The sequence below is a fragment of the Globicephala melas genome, chromosome 4 (genome assembly GCF_963455315.2).
Source record: "Globicephala melas chromosome 4, mGloMel1.2, whole genome shotgun sequence".
NCBI lineage: Eukaryota > Metazoa > Chordata > Mammalia > Artiodactyla > Delphinidae > Globicephala > Globicephala melas.
Genome location: NC_083317.1, coordinates 53722 through 68080, shown reverse-complemented (window position 1 = coordinate 68080; position 14359 = coordinate 53722). Strand labels below are relative to the sequence as shown.

The following is a 14359-nucleotide window of genomic DNA, read 5'->3' as shown; positions in this document are numbered from 1 at the left end:
CCAGCAAATTTTGGCTCCCTGTGCACCGATGCCGAATAGAAATACAGAGACAGAGATTTGGAGGATAAGAAATAGAGAGGCTTTGTATTTTCTTTGCCAGGCAAAGGGAAGACCCAGCAGGCTAGCGCCTCAAGAACTGTGCCCCCCTGTTCTGGGGAATTACAGGGGGTCTGGTAGGTGGAACTCACAGTCCAGGATAAGTGATAGGATCAAAGTGGTGAAGGTCTTGCATTCTTCTTCTTCTTGCAGTATTTTAAAACAGTCACTGCTGGCGTCAGGCAGCCTGGTAATTGGGTCCATTCGTCTCTGGGTTATCGGCCTGCGACCTTCTTTCTGAAATGTAAACAGCTACAAGGGGTGATTTGCTACAAGTGAATGCATCGAGTAAATGCCAGGTGCAGGGTACGATTCATGTGGAATCAGAGTAATTAACTTTGTTTAGCTTTGTGAAGGACAAGTCTAGCTACCAGTGTTTGTTAGTAGTAACAGCTAAAGAATAACCAAGATGCCTTAACTCTTTCAGGCCTGTTTATGCTGTTTCCCCAGCCTGTTCATTGTTGCTTATTGTTCTTGTTTATCAGAAAAGTCTCATTTCTATTTTTGCTGCAACGAAACTAGTTTTATTATCGTTTTGTTGTGCTCCTAACTCCACGCCATCCAGTTGTCTGGCATTCTAATGTGTTACGTGGAAAACGTGCATTAATTTACGGAGAAGTGACATCTCTGTGATGACTTTTCTCATTTCTTAAGCCTTGTGTGATGTGTCGGAGTTTTAAGGTTTTGATCACACAGGGTTGTGTACCTTTCTAGGTAAATCCGTTCCTAGATATTTTTGTGTATTATTGTAAATGGCTGGGTGAAGTGTTCTATCAGTTGGATTAAGTTGGCTGAAAGTGTTGTTCACGTCTCTGTCTTTTCTGATTTTCTGCTTCTGTCAGTTGCTGAGAGAAGGGTGTCGAAGGCTCTGACTACAACTGGGAATTTGTCTGTTTCTTGTTGCAGTTTTACTGGCTTTTGATTTGTGTACTTCAAAGCTCTGTTATTAGGTACAAGAATATTTAGAATTATTATGTCCTCTTGCTGAAGTGATCCCTGTCTTGTGACGACCTGATGCTCTTCGCTCTGAAGTGTATCGTGTCTGAGGCGAATGCAGCCATGCCGGCCTCCTCCCCTGGGGCCTCCGCATCCTGCTTCTGACTCCGCGTCAGGTGGCCCCGCAAGGCAGGACAGCTGGGTGTCAACTCCGTCCACCCCGGTGGCCTCCCTTTGTCCGTCTCCGAGGAGCCATGGGGCCCGCAAGGCCCGTGCAGGCCTCCTGTTGGTGCTGACCTGGTTTGGGGGGCCGGGCCCCCTGTCCCCCTGTGCGTGGTGCCGCTTGAGCTGGGTCTCCATGGCGTGGGGCGTGGGGACGGGTGCTGGGGGTGCCGCCTCGCTTGCAGCCGGGGCTCCAGCAGCCTCTGTGGCCCCAGACTGTCTGGAGGAGCCTTGCTCTGCCTCCCTGGGGACCGGCCGATTCCCGTGGAGTGTGTCCTCAGGTTGGAAGTCCCGCCCGCAGTGCAGCTGGGGACCTGCGCTCAGGCCCGAGCGCCGGCGGGGTCGCTCCTCCCTCCAGTGCTGAGGCTCCTGCTGTCCCCAGGCAGCGAGGAGGGTCACGTGAAGGGCCTTGCAGGGCCCCGCTCGGAGAGGACGCGGCGGGGGCGTGCGCCTCCCGCAGCCTCCCCCAGTCTTGCCCGTTCGCTCTGGGCGGATCGTGGCCACGTTGCGTCTGGACGGCAACGTGGCCGTTCCTCCGCCGCCGTCTCCGTGGTCCACACCTGCCCCTCCACTCGCCTGGCTGTTGGGGCGGTGTGGCGCGCTGAGCGGGGAGGGTTCCGGAAGCTTCCCTGTCATTCCTTCACTGTCTACTCTGACTTGTGTCTGCTGCATATTTTGGACTTTTATTTTTTAAACGCTGTCACCGTAGTTTAGGTGTGGGGTGGTGGGGCCGAGCGGGTAGGTCAGGCTCTAACCCTCAGCCTTAAGCCAGAGCTCCAGCTGCAGGCAGTGACCCTCCCTTCATGTGTATTTCCCCTAGAAACTTCACTTGGAGATGTTGGCAGACCAGCCACGAACGACTAAGTACCACAACGTTATCCTGCAGAATAAAGAATCCCTGAAAGATAAAGTGATTCTGGATGTCGGCTGTGGAACTGGGATCATCAGCCTCTTCTGTGCACATTATGCTCAGCCTAGAGCAGTGAGTAGGGGGCAGCAGCTCTTTCACAACTTCGAAGCCGGGTCTTGGTGAAGCGCCCGCCTCGTAGGTGAAACCGGCGGCGCGTTCTTGTAGGCTGAGCCTGCCAGAGGCTGCGACGTGGGTTTCATGAGTCGCAGACAGCACAGAGTGAATAGGACAGAATAGAAAATATCCCAGTGAGTTGCAGCTGGTGGGCTGTGTTTGTGAAACTTACTTCAGTCACGCAAGGAGACACGTGCGTCCACGTGTCTGGGCTGGGCTGCTTGTGTAGACCACCGTCCCGTGTCCTCCCCCGCCGAAAGTGACCCTTGGCAGGGACAGGGTGGACCACTCCCTGGGACTCCTGCTGGGCTCCTGTCCTCCTCCTGTTAAAGTCCGTCCGGGCCAAGGAGAGGTGCCGCCTCTCGACGGCCCCAGCACAGGTGGATGAGGTTCCTAGCTCACAGGTGCACCCGCAGGGCAGTGACCGTCTGAGTCCAGACCCTGCCAGGACCAGGAGGTAGTGTTCAGGACCTCCTGAGAATCTGGATTTGTAATTAGCCGCTGCTACCCTAAAAGTCTGACTGTTCACTTGAGTGCCAAGAATCTCCTGTGTCGGTTACCGAGTGTGTCGCTGCATGTGTTGGAACCTGGGGCTCTGGGGTGGGCGGCCCACGTGGGTGCAGAGGCTTCTGTCCACCTGCAGCCCTGTGTCTGCATTTAGGCAGAAAGTGGAGTTACGAGTAGAGGCAGGTCCTCCCAGGGCTCCGTCAGGTGGAGGCGGCACAGCGTGGCCGTCCGCCGTCCGGCACGCTGCCTGCCTTCTGTTGCTGGCTCTGACTCAGCCGAGGAGACTCAGGCTTGGGGGAGTGGACAGCGGGCCGCCGTCTGGGGCTGGGGCGCGCACGGATGGTGCTTCTGTCACGTGCAGGTGTACGCGGTGGAGGCCAGTGAGATGGCCCAGCACACAGGGCAGCTGGTCATGCAGAACGGCTTCGCTGACATCATCACCGTGTTCCAGCAGAAGGTGGAGGACGTGCTGCTGCCGGAGAAGGTGGACGTGCTGGTGTCCGAGTGGATGGGGACCTGCCTGCTGGTAAGGGGCAGTGGGCACTGCTGGGGCGGCTGCTCTGGGCTCTGGAATCTTCATAAATCATGATTCATTTTGACCTTTTTCCTAAGGTGATGTGTAGTTGATTTCTTGAGTGAACATTGGCTCAATGTCTTGAATATTTAACTGATTAAAAAAATGCCTTTATGAGAAATCTAAATCAAAGTTAATGTGACTTTCTCGTGAGTGATTTACATAAACTCTGTTCTCTTTGGGAACCTGCGAATAGCCAGTGCTTGATGTGTGGCTTTTTAATGCCAGCAGAATCTTTGTCTGCAGCGCCTGATTTGCATCCGTGACCAGCTCGAGGCCCAGGCTCTCCCACATTCTCTCCCCAGTCTCACGTGGGTCGGGGTGGAGAGTTTTCTGGTTCTGCCCACCCACCCTGCTTACGAACTCTCTGTGCTCCGAGGGTAAGTGAGAGGTGGGTGGAAGCCGGACCTGCGGGTCTCCTCAGACCCTCAGCCCACCCCCCTTTCTGGCTCAGCAGTCTGAAGTTTAGTCTCTGTCAAAACCCAGAAAAATGACATCTAGGGGAAGGGGAGGAGAGCACCACCAGGGTTTCCAGCAAGAAATCCATTCAAATAGTAAGTGAGTAACTTGTATGAATAACAAGAATGCCGGCCCTAACTGCTTACAGATCGCGAAGATGAGGAAAATGATAGTAAATGACATTGGGCCTTTAGCCTCGTTGAAATTGTGTTGTCTGGAGATAGAGTGTAAGTAGACCCAACATCCATGATAGAATTTTGTTGTTAATAACAGCTGTGGATTCCCAAGATGATGCCCGGGAAAAAGGGACTTGCTACACCTTTAATCCATGAAGTGGGCATTAGCCTTTGCCCCCAGAACGCTAGCGTTCTTTCGGTAAATGTTATTGAGCACCTTGGGGTGGTGGGGACACAGAGAGCCCGGCTGCGGTGATGTGTCCTTTGGCACAGTGCTGATGTGTCCTTTGGCGCAGTGCGGGTCAGGGAAGCCTGGCTGCCTAGGGTCCCGCTCTGCCCCTGGGAGGGGTTATGTGGAGACAGAGAGGAGGGGTGGGGGGCGGGGAGGGGGAAGAGGGAGGAGGGGAGGGGTGCGGGGGGTGGAGAGGGGGCGGGGCGCAGAAACCTGGGATTCGGTGTCCTTGCCGCTATGTGCCTGAAGCCCAGTGGTGTGGGCCGGGGTAGGGACTGCATGTGTCCAGCGGGGGAGGCTGGACTCGGGCTCTCTGCCTCCCCGGACGTGCGTGTGTCAGGTAGCCAGCCAGCGGCATCCAGGACTTGGAAGGAGTGGGGTAGGGGTCATGATGCGGAGGCCCCAGGACTGCAGGGCACAGTGAGGCCTGCGGAGCAGAGGGGGGACAGTGCAGGGACCCCTGGGGCGTGCGGGGGAGGGGCCTTGGAGGCACAGCAGAGGCCACTGGGGATGCACCGGCCGAGGGGACGGCTGAGGAAAGGGCTGGAGCGGGGCGGAGGGGTGGGCCAGCGGGGTTGGGGAGGCCTGTTCACCGGCAGATGCCGGGTCCGTGGAGGGGGCGTGGCCAGGCCGGTATGGGGGTGTGGTCACGGGGGGCAGCCCGAGCGGAGCACGTGCAACGAAGGGGTGGAGAAAGCCCGCGGCAGTCTGGTCCCCGCCTGTCCATTGCAGAACGTGTGGTCAGAGGGGCAGTGAGGACTGTGGCGACAGGACAGTGAGGACAGCCTGGGGTACCGAGTGGCTCAGGGCGAAGTGCCTGACCACGTGGAACTGGAGGGCCTGGTGGTTTTGTGCAGACCAGGAGGGGCCGTGTGGCGGTGGTGGCCGTTGTGGGCCAAGTGGCAGACGTGGAGACGGGGCTGTGAGTCCGGCAGTATCACAAATCCATCAGTTGGACCATACCGTGTCCCACACAGAACCCTCCGTCCCCTGTGGCTGCCCCCCTTCTGTGCTTTTTTGCCTCCCTGGTATCTCCCCTCTTGTCCACTGCCTGTTCTCAGACCTCAGGTCCCCAGTCTCCCTCCCATCTTCCTACTCTGCTGCTGACATGTAGAAAGTTGGGGAAAAAACCCAAATATACGTGTATGTAGTTTATAATAATAAGAGGTTTCTAATCAGTGAGGTACAGCTATATAATCATTCAAAGATGGGGCCGAAGCAATTGATTATTTTGGAGAAAATGATTAGATTCCTCCTCATACCATATGCTGAAATAAATTCCAGATGGGTTATAGAGTTAACCTTTTTTTTTTAAGGAAAGAAACATGAAACAATCACTAAAAATACATCTGATGTTGGAATGGGAAGATCTTTCTAAGAACAAAGCACATAGAGAAACTATAAAATATTTGATTAATTTTATGAGACCAGCATTACACTAATACCAAAACCAAAGTTAGTACAAAAAATGAAAACTACAGACCAGTAGCACTCAGGAACATTGATGTAAAAATCCTTGAAAATCATAGCAAATTGAATTGAGCAATACATAAGATGAATACCACACTGCAACAGAGGAGAGATTATCTTCAGAATTCAAGGCTGGTTCAGTATATTAAAGTCATTCAATGTAATTGACTATTAATAATCTAAAGAAGAAAAATCACATGACTACCAATTAATGCACAAAAATTTGACAAAATTCAAAATACTTGCACAATTTCTGTTATGATTTCTTTTTTGACCCCTTGTTATTTAGAAGTGTGTTTACTCTCCAAGTATTTTGAATTTTACAATTATCTTTCTGTTACTGATTTCTAGGTTACTTCCACTGTGGTCTGAGAGAAGACACTGTATGATTTCTATTCTTTTAAATTTGTTAAGGTTTGTTCTTGTCCCGGAATGTGGTCCCCCTTGGCGAATGTTCCGTGTGAGCTTGAAAAGAATGTGTATCCTGCTGTTGTTGGATGAAGTAGTCTATAAATGTCAATTATATCCTGATGATTGATGGTGCTGGTCAGTTCAACTATGTCCTTACTGGTTCTCTGCCTGCTGGCTCTGTCCGTTTCTGGGAAAGGGTTGTCAAAGTCTCCAACTATGACAGTGGATTGATCTGTTGGTCTTTGCAGTTCTATCACTTTTCTGCTCATGCAGTTTGATGCTCTGTTGTTAGGTGCGTACACATTAAAGATTGCTATGTCTTCTTGGAGAGCTGTCCCTTTATCATTGTGTAATGCCCCTCACTATCCCTGATCACTTTCCTTACTTTGAAGTCTGCTCTGTCTGAAATTAACATAGCTACTTCTGCTTTCTTTTGATTAGTGTTTACATGGTAAATCTTTCTCCATCCATTTACTTCTTTGTTTGTTTCTTTTGAGCTGCGCCGCACAGTATGTGGGATTTTAGTTCCCTAACCAGGGATGGAACCTGTGCCCCCTGCAGTGGAAGTGCAGAGTCCTAACCACTGGACCACGTCCCCCATCCATTTACTTTTAATCTATAACTGTATATTTAAAGTGGGTTCTTATAGACCACGTATAATTGTTTCTTGTTGTTTGATCCACTGTGACAGTCTCTCTTTTAATTGGTGTATTTAGACCATTGGCATTCAAAGTGATTATTGATATAGTTGGATTGATATCTACAGTATTTATTACCATTTTCTATTTGTTGCCCTTGTTCTTTTCTTCTTCTCTTTTTCTGCTTTTTTGTTTCTGTGTGTGTGTGTGTGTGTGTGTGTGTGTTTTAAGCAGCTAAATGTAGGGAGTTTAATCAGCATGAATTAAGGGTGAATTAATTCAGTGCTCACACATATGTTGGTTTAGAGCCTGACATGAACATGCTTTGATAAAAGTAAACTTAAGATACATATTTTCACAGGGTATATGTCCAGTAGTGGGATGGCTGGGTCGTATGGTAGTTCTATGTTTAGTTTTTTAAGGAACCTCCATACTGTTCTCCATAGTGACTGTATCAATTTACATTCCCACTAACAGTGCAAGAGGGTTCCCTGTTCACTGCAGCACTATTTACAATAGCCAGGACATGGAAGTGACCTACATGTCCATCGACAGATGAATGGATAAAGAAGATGTGGTACATATATAGAATAGAATATTATTCAGCCATAGAAAGGAACCAAATTGGGTCATTTATAGATATGTGGATGGACCTAGAGACTGTCATACAGAGTGAAGTAAGTCAGAAAGAGAAAAATAAACATCATATATTAATGCATATATGTGGAATCTAAAAAAATGGTACAGATGAACTTATTTGCAAAGCAGAAATAGAGACACAGACATAGAAAACAAACATATGGAGACCAAGGGGGGAAGTGGGGGGTGGGATGAATTGGGAGATTGGGACTGACATATATATACTACTATGTATAAAATAGATAACTAATGAGAACCTGCTGTATAGCACAGGGAACTCTGCTCGGTGCTCTGTGGTGAGCTAAATGGGAAAGAAATCCCAAAAGGAGAGGATATGTGTGTACATATGGCTGGTTCACTTTGCAGAAACCATCACAACGTGGTGAAGCAACTATACCCCAATTAAAAAATATATATGTTTTCATAAACTGATGGGATATTCACTTACTGGCCCATTTCCAAGTTTTAAAAATTCTCAGTTTTTAAATTACTCTCTCCTGAAGCTCACTTCTTTTATCTATTTTCACTTTTATTAAGGTATAACTGACAAAATTGTAAGGTATTTAAGTGTACAGAATGATGATTTGATATCTGTATACATTGTCAATGAATTGCCCCCATTGAGCTAATTAATACATCTGTCACCTCACATATTTACCTTTATTTTTAAAGTGAGAATACTTAAGTTCTACTCTCTTAGCAAATTTCAGTTACACAGCACAGTGTTATCAACTGTGGTCACTATGGTATACAGCAGATCCTCAGACCTTGTTCACCTTGTTACTGAAAGCTTGTGCCCGATTACCAGACTCTCCCTATTTCCTTCACCCCCACAGCCCCTGGCAACCACTTTCCTACTGTTTCTCTGAGTTCAGATTTTTTTAGATTCCACATATGAGTGATACCATGAAGTATTTGTCCAGCTTCTTTCACTTAGCAGAATGCCTTCCAGGTTCATCCATGTTGTTGCAAATGGCAAGATTTCTTTCTTTTTCATGGCTGAATAATACTCCATTGTGTGTGTGAATATATAAAATCACATTTTCCTCATCTATTCCTCTGTCAATGGATAGGTTCTTTCCATATCTTGGTTATTGTGATAATGCTGCAGTGAACATGGGAGTATAGGTATCTCTTTGAGACAATGGTTTCATTTCCTTTAGATATAAACCCAGATGTGGAATTGCTGGATCATATGGTAGTTCTATCTTTAATTTTTTGAGGAGCTCCACTGTGTCTGTCCCACTAACTGTGTACAGAGTTTCCCTTTTCTCCACATCCTCGCCAGCTTTTGTTACTGCTTATCTTTTTGATAATACATATCCTAACAGGTGTGAGGTGGTATCTCATTGTGGTTTTGATTTGCATTTCCCTGATGATTAGTGATATTGAGCACTTTTTCACGTACTTATTGGCCATTTATATGTCTTCTTTGGAAAAATATCTATTCAGGGTCTTTGCCCAGTTTAAATTGGGTTGTTTTTGTTATTATTTTTGCTATTGAGTTGTATGAGTTCTTTATATATTTTGCATATTAATCCCTTATTAGATAAGTGGTTTACAGACATTTTATCCAGTTCTATAGTATATCTTTTCATTTTGTTGATGGTTTCCTTTGCTGTGTGGAAGCTTTTTAGTTCAATGTAGTCCTTCTTACTTATTTTTGCTTTTGTTGCCTTTGCTTTTGGTGTCTAATCCGTAAAATTATTGGCAAGACCAGTGTCTCAAGGAGCTTTCATTCTTATGCAGGTGGCTATCAAGTTTTCCCAGCACTGTTTTGAAGAGATTATCTTTTCCCCATTGTCTATTCTTGGCTTATTTGTTGAAAATTAGTTGACCTCATATGTATGGGTTAATTTCTAGGCTCTCCATTCTGTTCCATTGATCTATGTGTCTGTTTTTATGCCAATTCCATACAGTTTTGATTACTCTAGTTTGAAATCAGGAAGTGTGATGCCTCTAGCTTTGTTCTTCTTTATCAAGATTGCTGTGGTTATTTGGGGTCTTTTGTGGTTCCATACAAATTTTAGGATTGTTTTTTCTATTTCTGTGAAAAATGCCATTGAAATTTTGATAGTGATTGCATTGTACCTGTAGCTTTCTTCGGGTAGTATGAACATTTAAACAATACCGATTCTTCCTATCCGTGAACACGGGATATCTTTCCATTTGTTTGTGTCTCCTTCAATTTCTTTCATTAGTATCTTTTAGTTTTCAATGTACAGATCTTTCACCTCCTTGGTTAAATTTATTCCTAGGTGTTTTTTTTTTTGATATAATTATAAATGGGATTGTTTTCTTAATTTCTCTTTCTGATAGTTCACTGTTGGTGTATAGAAATGCAACTGATTTTTGTTGATTTTGTATCCTGCAACTTTACTAATTTTGTTTATTAGTTCTAACAGTTTTTGGTGGAGTCTTTAGGGTTTTCTATATATAGTGTCATGTCATCTTCAAATGGAGACATTTTTACTTCTTCCTGTCCAATTTGGATGCCTTTTCTTTCTTTTTCTTTCCAAATAGCTGTCCTGGGACTTTTAGGACTGTGTTGAATAAAAGTGGTAAGAGGGGCATCCTTGTCTTGTTCCTGATCTTAGAGGAAAAACTTTTAGCTTTTCACCATTGAGTATGATGTTAGATGTGGGCTTGTCATATATGGCTTTTATTATGTTGTGGTATGTCCCACCTATGCCCAGTTTTTTGAGAGGTTTTATAATGGTAGGTAGTTGAATTTTATCAAATGCTTTTTCTGCATATATTGAGATGATCATATGATTTTCATCCTTCATTTTGTTAGTGTGGCGTATTACATTTATGGGTTTGCTAAGTTGAACCATCCCTGCATCCCAGGAATAAATCCCACTTGATTATGGTGTGTGATCCTTTTAATGTATTTTTTTTAATTTTTAATTTTATATTAGAGTATAGTTGATTCACAATGTTGTGTTAGTTTCAGGTGTACAGCAAAGTGACTTAATTATACATATTCATATATCTATTCTTTTTCAAATTCTTTCCCATGTAGGTTATTACAGAGTATTGAGTAGAGTTCCCTGTGCTGTACAGTAGGTTCTTGTTGATTGTCTGTTTTACATTTAGTAGCGAGCATATGCCAATCCCAACCTTCCAATTCATACCCTCCCCCGACCTTTCCCCCTAATGTATTGTTGAATTGATTTGCTAATATTGTATTGAGGATTTTCCAACTATGTTCATTAGGGATATTGGCCTGTGATTTTCTTTTCTTGTAGTGTTCTTGTCTGGCTTAGGTATCAGGGTAATGCTGACCTCTTGTAGAATGAGAAATGAATTTGGAAGAGTTCCCTCCTCTTCTGTTTTTGGAAGAATTTGAGAAGGTTTGGTATGAATTCTTTAAATTTTTGGTGGAATTTGTCAGTGAAGCAGTTTGGTCCTGGACTTTTCTTTGTTGGGAGGTTTTTGATTACTGATTCAATCTCCTAATAGTAATTGGTCTGTTCAGATTTCTTGTATCTTCATGATTTATTCTTGGTGGGCTCTGTGTTTCTAGGAATTTATCAATTTCTTCTAGGTTATCCAATTTGTTGGCATATAATCATTCATACTGTCTCTTATGATCCTTTGTGTGATATCAGTTATAATAGCTCCTCTTTCATTTAAAATTTTATATATTTCAGTCCTCTTCTTGGTAAGTCTAGCTAAAGATTTGTCTATTTTGTTTATCTTTTAAAAAAGGAAACTCGTTGATCTTTTCTGTTGTCTTGTTAGTATCTATCTCATTTATTTCCTTCCTTCTACTAACTTTGGGCTAATTTGTTCTTCTTTTTCTAGTTCCTTGAGGTGCAAAGTTAGATTTGCTTATTTGAGATATTCGTTTTTTCTTAATGTAGGCAGTATTACCGTAAACTTCCCTCTTAGAACTGCTTTTGCTGCATCCCATAAGTTTTGGTGTGTTGTATTTCCATTTTTGTGTGTCTCAAGATATTTTTTGATTTCCCTTTTGAATTCTTCTTTGACCCGTTGGTTGTTTGGGAGCATGTTGTTTAATCTCCACATATTTGTGAATTTTCCAGTTTTCTTCTTGTAATTGATTCCTAGTTTCATACCATTGCTATGAGAAAAGATGTTTGATATGACTTCAGTCTTCTTAAATTTATTAAGACTTGTTTTGTGGTTTAACATATGACCTATCCTGGAGAATGTTCCTTGAGTTCTTGAGAAAATGTATATACTCTGCTGCTGTTGCCTGAAATGTTGTACAGGTCTGTTAATCCATCTGGTCTAATGTGTAGTTTAAGTCAAGTGTCGCCTTATGATTTTCTGCCTGGATGACTTATCCATTGTTGAAAATTGGCTGTTGAAGTCCCCTACAGTTATTGGAGTGCTGTCTATTTCTCTCTTCAGCTCTCTTAATATTTTCGATAGTATTTAGGTGCTCTGTCTTTTGAGGTTTTAATTGAGCATATGTTATATGACTCCATTTTCTCAGCATCGCAGTTATACTTGCTCTTTTTTGCTTTTTAAATTGGTTTCCGTACAGTTTTCAATGTGTATTTACAGCTGTTCCGAGTCTGTTTTCATCTAACACTCTTAGGTTTCATGGTTAGTGTGAGCACTTTAGGATAACAGGGTAATCCTGATTTCTCCCTCCTGTCCCTTGTATCATCATTTTCATTCATTTTATTATATATAAGTATAGATACACATACGTACATAAGCATACATGGTTAAATACTGTGTTGCTATTATTTTGGACAAGATGTTAAATTGATTAAGAATAGGAAAAATAAAAGTTTTAGTTTTATCTTCATTTATTTCTGTTTCAGTGATTTTCTTTATGCAGATCCGTGTTTCTGATCTACAGGCAGACCTCAGAGATATTACAGGTTCAGTTCCAGACCACCGCAATAAAGCAAGTTGCACGAATTTTTTGGTTTCCCAGTGCATATAAAAGTTTTGTTTACACTGTGCTGTAGTCTGTTAGGTGTGCAGTAGCATTATGTCTAAAACAGCAATGTACATACCTTAATTAAAATATACTTTATTGCTAAAAACTGCTAACCATCATCTGAGCCTTCAGTGAGTTCTAATCTTTTTGCAATAGTAACATCAAAGATGTTAATCACAGATTACCATAACAAATACAATAATAATGAAAAAGTTTGAAATGTTGCGAGAATTACCAAAATGTGACACACAGACACAAAGTGAGCAAAGGTTTTTGGAAAACGGTGCCGATAGGGTTGCTCGATGCAAGGTTGCCACAGCCTTCAATTTGTAAAAAGTACGGTATCTGTGAAGCACAATAAAATGAGATCTGCCTGTATATCATTTTCCTTCTTTCTAAGGAACTTTTTAACATTTCTTGCAAAGCAGGTCTACTGGCAACAAGTTCCCTCTATTTTGTTTGTCTGAGAAAGTCTTTATTTCTCCTTCACTTCTGAAGGATAATTTCACAGGGTGCAGAATTCTAGGTCGGTGGGGTTTTTTCTCTCAACACTTTAAATATTTCACTCCACTCTCTTCTTGCTTGCATGGTTTCTGAGAATTCAGATGAAATTTTATCTTTGTTCCCCAGTAGGTAGGTGTCTTTTCTCCCCAGCTTCTTTCAGGATTTTTTCTTTATCTTTTGAGTGTCTGTAGTTTGAAAATGACATGCCTAGTTTTACTTTTTTTTTTTTTTTCCCCACATTTATCTTGCTTGGTGTGCTCTGCACTCCTGGATCTGTGGGTTGGTGTTTGACATTAATTTCGGGAAATTCTATCATTAGTTTTTCAACTACTTCTTCTGATCCCACCTCTCATTCTTCTCCTGGTACTTCCGTTTTGTGTCTACTATACCTTTTGTTGTCCTACAGCCCTTGAATATGTTTTTGTATTTTTTAGCCTGTTTTCTGTGCTTTTCAGCTTTGGAGGTTTCTGTTGTCATTTCCTCAAGCTTGGAGGCTTGTTGCTCAGCTATGTCCTAACTAACGAGCCCATTGAAGACATCCTTCGTTTCTGTTACATTGTTTTTCATCTTGAGCATTTTTTTTTTTTTGGCTCTTTTCAAGAATTTTCCTTTCTCTGCTTACATTGCCCATCTGTTCCTGCATGCTGTCTGCTTTATCCATTAGAGCCCTGAGCATATGAATCACAGTTGTTAAATTCCCAGCCTGATAATTACAGCATCCCTGCTGTGTCTGAGTCTGGTTCTAAGCCTTGCTGTGTGTCTTATACTGTTAGTATGTCTTGTGGTTTTCTCCTGATAGCCAGGCTTGATGACTGGATAAAGGTTCAGTGCAAACAGGCCTGTAGTGATGTGGTGGTGAGATGTGGGTTGGGGAGTGTTCTGTGGTCCTTCTGGGGTCTCAGTGTTCAGTGAGCCTGGGCCTCTGCACTGTGAACTTCACAGGTGCTTCTCAGTTTCTTTTCCTCTTTTAGGTGGGACAGGATGGCTGGAGGGGGCTCAAGTTGGATATTTCTCGTTCTCCAGCTGGTTAGGTTCTGTTAACTAGTTTCTCCTGAGTGCAGACCCTGTTAAGAAGAACAGAATACTCTGGTGTATTTCAAATGCTTCCTTTCGAACTTGTCAGAAGCACGAGGGGGCTTTTCTCTGACGTTTACTGTGGGGACCCTTGTGACTGAGCCCATCTGGAGCTTTGACTCTCAGGCTTGTCCACAGTGGGCCCCAGCAACTTGTCAACCACAGTTCATGTTTCCTCCCCTGGCAAGTTGTGATTCTCTGTACGATCCTCCTCGACTTATGATGGGGCTGCATTCCGACACACCCATCATAAGTTGAAAATATCAAAGTCCAAAATGCAGGGACTTCCCTGGTGGCGCAGTGGTTAAGAATCCGCCTGCCAATGCAGGGGACACGGGTTTGAGCCCTGGTCCGGGAAGATCCCACATGCCGCAGAGCAGCTAAGCCTGTGAGCCACAACTACTGAGCCTGTGCTCTAGAGCCCACGTGCCACAACTACCGAAGCCCGCACGCCTAGAGCCTGTGCTCCG

General features: G+C 44.2%; 1 protein-coding gene across 1 annotated transcript in view; it reads left to right on the top strand.

Moving 5' to 3' along the window:
- PRMT2 (protein arginine methyltransferase 2) overlaps positions 1-14359 on the top strand; it is a 38552-nt gene that overhangs the window by 10328 nt on the left and 13865 nt on the right. The window contains exons 5-6 of the mRNA XM_030835698.2: positions 2075-2236; positions 3147-3311. Of these exons, the coding sequence (XP_030691558.1) occupies positions 2075-2236; positions 3147-3311 (327 nt within the window). The remainder of the gene's footprint in view (positions 1-2074; positions 2237-3146; positions 3312-14359) is intronic.